Source organism: Mytilus californianus, unplaced genomic scaffold (assembly GCF_021869535.1).
Source record: "Mytilus californianus isolate M0D057914Y unplaced genomic scaffold, xbMytCali1.0.p SCAF_5, whole genome shotgun sequence".
NCBI lineage: Eukaryota > Metazoa > Mollusca > Bivalvia > Mytilida > Mytilidae > Mytilus > Mytilus californianus.
Window position 1 is genome coordinate 79,545,654 of NW_026262701.1, and position 8,978 is coordinate 79,554,631.

The window sequence follows — 8,978 nt, forward strand, 5'->3', positions numbered from 1 at the left end:
ATGGACATTGAAACTCATTAGACGAAAATAAACAGACAACGCCATGGCAAAAAAAGATAAAAAGACTAAAAGACAAACAACAGTACACAACACACACCATAGAAAGCGAAAGACTGAGCAACACGAACCCCACCAAAACCGGGGGAATCTCATGTGCTCCGGAAGGATAAGCAGATCCTGCTCCACATGTGGCACCCCTCGTGTTGCTCCTGCAAGTACACACCAGGGTGACCAGTGTAATTCGGTAGGTCACATTCGGGAATAGAGGACGGAATTGTAGTTAAGACAATTAGAACATATCAGATGCATTAGTGCATGATGTTTGATTTTTTTTGTATGAAAACATTAGGTCACTAGTATCTTCCTCGAGTAAATTTAGTTAAATTTACATAATAACATATATTTTATTTTCTTCAAAAGTAGGTTGTTTTTTGTTATTATGCATTCTTGTGTGCATTTATTTAGTTAATTTACACCAACCTGATCGATAACAATACGTCATGTTATTTACATATAAAATGCTAATTCAATCACATTTGCGTGTCAATTCCAACAAATAAATGCATTTTGAAAAAAAGTAATTTGTTTTGTGTTTTTCACTAGGATTGGTAGGATGCATACCTACAACACATTGGTTAGTATAATATTTGTTTTTGAAAAAAAAATAATGTACTACTTATGTATTCTACTTTGAACACACCACATTTGCTTGTCTTTAAAACACTTTTAATGGTTCACATATACCAACAATATATATGTCTTACGTTAGTATATTTCTAATTTCTATCAAGATATGATGGTGCATACATATGATACATAAACATTTATTGCCTCCATATGTGCACGACATCCAGTAACGATAAAACTGTCTTACTAGGAAAATTAGTAAAATAGGGGATTGAAACCCAATAACAAGAACAACTAGCAGACATAATGAGGGCAACATCAATATGTCTTTTATCATTCGTCTTATTGATCAGTCTAAGTTTAGGGATTACGTATCATTCTTTATGATTATATTTTTGATAACGTTCGGAATTTTGGAAGGTATGTAAGTTTAAGGAACCTTCTTCATTTGTTTATTTGTTGATTTTCTCAGTTCTTTATTTGATTTATATCCCGATGTATCTGTTTTAATTCACAAATAGTGTGAGTTAGTTGATATCTCATCCATCCGATTGATACATCCATTTCCATGTATTAAAATAAAAACTGCGTCGACAGGGTAAGCGTCTACTCCAGAAATAGACGATCTTAGCTGAATTTGCCACAAGGACTCGATTAGCAGATTAAAATTTGTTAAACAATGTTTTGTAAATTTATTTTCGTATTTCTTGTCTATTTGTATTACATTATTAACGTTTTTAACGTTGGCATCAATAGTTCTTTGCTTTCTAGCAATGTTCAGTTTACTATCCATACATGTATTTGTATACTGAAAAATCCTAAGTCGACAGTTTGAATAGCCTAACCTTCTTTAGATGAAAAATAATTAAAAATATTTCTATGTGACTATATACCTTACAAAGGCACTCATGTCCTTCCTAAATGATTCTTTTATCACAAGCATGTATTGATTTTCCGATCAACGACACCCTTACTCAGCTATCGTTTCATTTAGGTCAAAACATTAAAATTTCTCGGCGAAAGAAACGTAAATGGCAAACGTGTCATTTCCAAATAACATAGACGAAACAGGAGATAACTCTGTCATTCGGAAACTTCCCGGCTGATACGTTTATTAAATCCTTCCGTCCGTCTTTCCGTCTTTCCGTCCTTCTGTCTTTCCGTCCGTCCCATCTCCGTTTCCGCACTCTAACTTAAATTGCATCATCCAAATTTTATAAAATTCATTAACAATGTTAAGAATAACAACAAGCAGACAGAGTTCGAATTTTGGCAGTGAGTTATTTACCGTTCTAGAGTTATGCCCCTTTTTAACTTGGAAATTTGCAAAGCTTGAGCGAGGGCATTCGTGTCCTCAAACACATTTTTTTCTTTTATTTCAGACGAATTCCATGTTGTTCTGGTGAACACTTTCTATCATTCAATAGAACTTTATACGCCTGCGCATTTATTAGATTAATCCCTGTTTATATTATTATGGAAGAGTTTTCAAAGGTGTTTTTGTCGTACCGATAACTTCTTTATAACAACTAAATTATAGAGAACTTAACGTTAAGATTGGCACCAAAATACTTATCCTTCGTATTTGATATACAAATTGTAGTATATCCTTGAAACGAAATGCCAACCTATTGTTTTGTGCAAACCGTTATTACTGACTCTTTGATTAATTGAAGTAAACGCTACATATCATATTTTCTATATTCTAAGCTTAATTATCAGTTCACATCTGAATTTAATGAATTTAATGAAGCGCTTTTTTATTCTCCTTTTTTTTTTGTTGGCGAAATCCAAAAATCCCTTATGGTACTCAATTATAATAAGAATATTAGAATATATAATGGAAATGGACAATATGCCAAAGAGACAACAACCCGACAAAAAGGGCAGAAAACAGACAAAGGACTAATGAGTCTTCAACTCAGCGAGAAAACCGCAACCCGGGTGGGCTTCAGCTGGCCCCTAAATAATTATGTATACTCGTTCAGCGAAATGGCGACATACTAAACTCCGAGACATACAAATGAACCAAAATTAAAAAAAACATACAAGATTAACAAAGTTTAGAGGTTTCTGACTTGGGACAGGCGCAAAAATGCGGCAGGGTTAAACATGTTTTGTGAGATCTCAACCCTCCCCTAATATCCGAAGCAAAAGTGGCAGAAAAAAAACAAAAAAAACTGCAAAACACGCAGTAAAACACAGTTTTATAGAAGTCCGAGTCCGATATTAGAATAGGTAATAGAAGAAACTAAGCAAAATGACAATGATAAACATAAATTAACAAAGGACTACTAGCAGTTACTGACATGTCAGCTCCAAACTTCAATTAAACTGGTTGAAAGATCATGTCTTCATCATATGACAATCAACCACAATCCCTGCAATGATTAATAAATACCATTATTCGTATTATATTTTTTTTAATTTGGTAATTTCAAAGTAGGGACATCATAATTATCATCATAAAGTATGTTATATATTTCAGTAGTACAAAACTTGTTTACCTTTTCACCTTTTCGACTAGATCTGTATTATAGGAATCTTTGTCATAAAACTTTGTACATTATAATGCTATGTTTATTTATAGGTTAGTCTATTTATGACTGTGTTGTTTTTGGATTTTCCTCCAAGCACAGATGCAGACATTTTAAGCTATCAAATAAATTCTACGGACCACAAAACAGACTGTTTTAAGAGAGGGATCAATATAATATGTTTCAAAGAATTTCTTCAACCGGCAACAGAGACGCTGAACGATACAAGCTCCTCTAATTTCTTAACGGCATTATGGCGAAAGATCAACAGTGAGGTTGATACAGCTGCTAATTCTCGACATAAAAGGCAGGCGGTTGGAGTACCAGTCAGACGGGAAGTCAGAGCAGCTCCATACGAAACCAACTTTTTCCGTTATGCGCAAGCTGTACGGAGATTGAAAAACCATTTTGTAAGTATTATATTAGTATGACAAGGACTTATACATCGTAACAAGAAATCAGTGTAGATCCGGGTAACAAACTAAAACCGAGGGAAACACATCAACTATAAGAGGAAAACAACGGAACAACAGAAACACTGAACTACAACAAAAGCAAACGCCAACATACATAGAAACGGACTGTAGATAACAACTGCCATATTCCTGACTTGGTACAGGACATTTTAAGAAAAAATGGTGGGTTTAATCTGGATTTATGGAAAGCCAAACATCCCGGTTATATGGCAATTTTAAAAATACCGCTAAAATTACAACACAACGTGACATGAATACAGTGCAAACAAACACAAGAACACTCAGCACATAGAAATACATAAATGAATATATAATAGTACATTACAACATGTGTACCGCAGAATAACAACGGACACCTTCCATGAATTTACGACAGCACACCAGAACTACACATTATGCAGTTATAAACACGTTGACATTGTTATATTTGACAATAAATGGCCATTTTAAACGCAGTTTTAAAGAAGAAATTCAACAGTTTAAAGATCTAAACGGTGTAGATTATGAATCTACAATTAATGGATGTTCAGTGATCCTCGATGCCAAATAATAATTGAAAACAGAAAACCTGCTACAACAAACATTGAAGAACTGAACTAAATGTAAAGGACCATAATATATAGCAATACCCGCACAAAAAATCAGAGCTTTGTAGGAGGAAGAGGCATTCCTTAGTTTTAAATGATTTTCTATGATTGCCAATGTCTATACGACAATATATATATTATTTTACTTTGTACAAGGCTTAGAAACGGGTAGACTTGGCGACTTTTGGAGCCGAGTAAAACTTATTGATATTTTGAGACAATTTATGGTTGCTCTCATTTCACTTCAACTCTTTAATCTGTTCCGATTAGCAATTATGAATTTGATGCGGACAGCGTAAGCAACTTGTTTGGTAGTTTTACTCTTGAACTTTACTTAAGTAATCAACAAGCTTACTGAACGTTTTGTTTGGTCAAGTGCCATTCACGAAACCCATGCTATTACAATGTGATATTGTTGTAATCAAATCAACAAATGCTACGGAAAAAGATAGGGCATTGACTCTTAAATGGTCTAAAAAAATTCCACAAAACTGCATCCTTTTCCACGTCACATTAACAGCTCTATGGAAACACTTTATCAGCGTCACAAGCAAGTGCATGTACAAAGGATAAGTTTATAAAGTCAATACATTTTGATTGCGAATGTATCACAATTGCAATATAAATGGTCTTTAAAACACCACATTAGTTCAAATTTTATACTTTATGTATAAAACATCACCTTGGACCTTTTACGACTAAGCTGACCGTCGGAACACCAGATAGAAGACCACATTATAACACTTTTTTTTAAAACTTTGTTAATTAGTCTTGTCGTATATGTGTAACATTTTCTAAAATAAGGTCCTAATTTTAAAGGCAAGGTAAAAAGAGTGGGTGTCATATGAACCCTCTAAGTGTCAACGTTCTATCTTAGTTCCGTCTCATATAAAGATTACAGTAGTTCACTTTGTAACATCCGGGATTTCACCATGGCAATTGAAAAAGAAAATTTACAGTAAAGCTTATTGATGACTCAGGTATAAAACAAACTACAAAAAACAGTTTAAGGATGTAGTTAGGTGAAATTAAAAAAATATAGAATTTAAGATTGATACTATAAGTCAGAAGAGCATTAGATATTTTTTTAAAATGGCGGAAAAAGGCTGACTCGGAAATTTACCTTATAGTCAGCATTGACATTGTTTGGGTCGCAAATCGTAAGAAAAAAATCTAGAATCTGCTTAAATTTTGGCAATGACCTTTTTATGAGCTATTGAAGTCTTCTATGAAAAGAAAAGTGGGTGAAATGGGGCAAAATATTTGACCCTGTATCGTAGGAAAAAACCTAAGGAGTCCGAACATTTGACAAAAATTCCTAAACCTGACCTGAGTACATCCTTAAATAAAACAATAAAAATAAAACCAAGGCGGATCAAATACTGTATCATTTTTATTTTCTAGGGAGTTCGTCAGGATATGAATACCTATGACATCATTGCAACAATTCATACAGGCGGAAATCGAGAACATCGAGGGTCAGCTTTCTTTTCATGGCATAGAATTTACCTGTTGTTGTAAGTTCAGTAAATATAGTATCAAATTATAATTGGTTTTCTTACTTCTTATGTTTGCATTACAAATAACTAGTAGGAAAATATTGTACTAAACTTTGACTTGGGTAAAATTGTGTCTTTTCATTCTTATTACTTCGGAGTTTGTTTTATGAACGCAATATTTTTTTTTATGTTTAAGCTACAATATATTAATTCCTCCTTATGTTTTTTAGGTATGAAGCTGCATTGCAAGCTGTTTTTGGACAAGGTGTAACTGCTCCATATTGGGACTCCTCGTGTGACCAAGCGATGGGAAATAGACAATCAAGAACAATTTTATTTTCAAATAAATATTTTGGTACACCGCTTGGTCAAGTTACCGAAGGCTTTTTTGCAAACTTACCTGGTCAAAGAATTAGGCGTGCAATTAACGGACCGGGAGGATTAATTTCCAAAAATGCAATTGCAGCCGTGCTATCAAGAAGAAGCCATAGTCAGATTGTACGATATGATCAAAGAAGATATTGCTGGGAATGCTATCACGACATGGTACATGTTTGGGTAGACGGAACCATGGCAAGCGGGACCTTGGCTGCATTCGATCCAATATTCTGGTGTCATCATGCATTTGTTGACTACGTCTGGGAATTATTTAGAAGACGTATTGCAAATGCCCCTGCAGATTATCCATTAGGTTTTCCAACGCATCCTCCAGAGGGTCAAATGCGATTTAACAATTACAGATACCGACCAAATCCACCTATTACAAATAGAGAAGGTTACAGTAATAGATATGCCCGTCTTCGACGATATGCTCCTGCGCCATCATGTGAAAACCAGTGTTCGAATAGTCCAGACTTATTCTGTGACAGAAATAGAAGAATATGTATCTCCCAAGAGGCAGTGCCTGAAGGATCAGCTCCAATGGATGCAGCTGGTGCCCCAGCTTTTGGTGCTTTTAGTGCGGCTACAGCCCCAGTTGATATTGCTGCTGGAATGGCAGATGTGACAACAACAGTTACAGCCTTACAGAGTATCCAGCAAGAATTATTACAAGATCTTCCTGCTGGTACTCCTCTTAATTTGTTCACTGCAGATCAAATCGACCCTAACACTCGTCCTTTATCAGTTTTTGCTGCTTAACAAATGTGTCGTATTTATAGCTTACACCGCAAGTAAAATATCAGACACATGCTTAAATCGAATAACTGCGTTTTTTTAATATGCCGATTGCTACTGACTTAACAGGTTAAAGAATAAAGGCAACAGTTCTAGTCAAATAAAATAGCTATCTAGGCAATGAGTGATGGGCTTTACTCCCCTCTTCTCCATCCTATGCGTAATTACGAGTCCCTCTGTCCTATCCTATGAGTAATTGCGAGTCCCTCTTTAACCCACCATTTTCTACATAAGGAAATGCCTGTACCAAGTCAGGAATATGTCAGTCGTTTTCCATTCGTTTGATGTGTTTGAGCTTTTGATTTTGCCATTTGATAAGGGACTTGGAGTTCTGTATTTTTTGTTATTTTAGTCTTTCCCTATCATATGAGTAATTGCGAGTAACCTACCAGATTTGAAAATATTGCAGCAGGTGTTTAATCTTTATAAGTTGTTTAGCTCGTGTTTTTGTGAATTTCTTTGCATTTATTTATTCACCGTCTCTGTCACCTGATAGTTTTGAACGTTTATAAAAAAATTCCAACAGGGAAATTATTCCAATGTTAAACTGTTATTGGTTATGGTTGTTGATGTTTTTGTTCATCATTTCTCGTCCATTCTTATTTTTGGAACGTTTTGAACATACATATTTTATTAAATCAAAGGTTAAATCATAGTGATTCATTCAGCTGTTATATTACTTTCAAGAATATGTTAAGTTTAAGAAATACAAATCTATCCGTTAATGTCACGGAATCTTGTATTGATGTTATCGTTGAGATTAAAAGAAGCAGCTACTACAAACGTTGTGGAAAAGGCTTCGTTGTCTATCTAATTTCAATGGTTTCAGATTAAAATACGTAATGTTGTCAACTATCCTAATTGTAAAGAAAAGCTTTTTTATTTCTCTATTCAAATATCAAGGTACGCTCAGAGTCAACAGTTAGAATAAGGAAAGGGATAACAAGGGAAATCAAATAAGTTAGCAATTTGCGCTGTAAAAAGTATTTTGTTTTTTAAAAATTAAACAGTTAAGGATATGTACCAGGCATGGGGCGAATTACATTGCAATGTAATGCATTATATTACAATTACTTTGACCAAACCATGCATTATATTACAATTACAATTACATGCATTTATCAAAGTAATGCATTATATTACAATTACTTTTGCAAAGTAATGCCTTGAATTACACATTACATTTGAAAATTTTATTAAGTGAATAGAAAAATTAAACATTTTGAAAAACAACTAGAAGTCACAAAAGATTCTAGCATATGCATTAACTGTTCCATAAATTGAATATAAGTATACATGTAAAAAGTCTATTTAATTCGACTTTAATTTACAATTTAATTATTTTAACTTAATGTTGACTTTACTTTTATAAATATACTTTTTGTTGTTTTTTTTTAAAATTTTAAACGAAATATTTAATTACTGAGAATTACTTCCCTAATTATAAAATAAACATAGACCTTAATTAATGAACAATTGTCTAAATGGTGAAAATATTGATTGTAAAACAAACTAATTAGTGTTTTATAACAAAGTTTAATTATCTTTTATTTAAGCAAGACAAGATATTCTTTGATCTTATGACAACAATATAGTTATGCTTTTAAATTATCAATCTTTTTATGCAGGAAAATGTATGAAATAAGATGAAATAAAGAATATATTCTAATGACTAACATATTCTTAGTTAATCAAGAAATCTTAAATTTGATTTAGTTAAAATGTTAAAGATGTAGTATGTGAAAAAAGTAATGACATGTAATGCCATGTAATGCATGAAATTACACAACTTTTTGCTAAAGTAATGCATTATATTACAATTACATATAATGCACAAATTGCTGCATTACACATTACATGCAATTACTTGGAAAAATGTAATGCATTACCATGCATTACAATTACAAATTTGCATTTCCCCATGCCTGATATGTACTAACATGAAATTGAAAAAACTATCATGCTTGAATGTTGATAGTGATTTATATCATATTGACAGGTTACATATCTAAAGTACGTTTTTGTAAAATGATAAGTCAGTAAAAAGATTTAATATTCATCAACAGATGTATAACT

At 33.1% G+C, this 8,978-nt stretch overlaps 1 protein-coding gene across 1 annotated transcript; it reads left to right on the forward strand.

Annotated features, from left to right (window-relative positions):
- Nucleotides 1–611: 611 nt before the first annotated feature.
- Nucleotides 612–6,923, forward strand: LOC127703091 (tyrosinase-like protein 1). Its single transcript, XM_052207514.1, has 4 exons — nt 612–634; nt 3,218–3,574; nt 5,632–5,744; nt 5,957–6,923. Exons 1-4 carry the CDS (start codon nt 614–616, stop codon nt 6,864–6,866), a joined length of 1,401 nt encoding a protein of 466 aa, XP_052063474.1. The 5' UTR covers nt 612–613; the 3' UTR covers nt 6,867–6,923.
- The last annotated feature ends 2,055 nt before the right edge of the window (nt 6,924–8,978 follow it).

Excerpts from the sequence above, each read along its gene's own strand:
- LOC127703091 (XM_052207514.1), top strand. The coding sequence starts at position 614 with ATGCATACCTACAACACATTG. Across the intron at positions 635-3,217 it reads TGCATACCTACAACACATTG|GTTAGTCTATTTATGACTGT; the intron begins GTTAGTATAATA and ends GTTTATTTATAG. Across the intron at positions 5,745-5,956 it reads CATAGAATTTACCTGTTGTT|GTATGAAGCTGCATTGCAAG; the intron begins GTAAGTTCAGTA and ends TATGTTTTTTAG.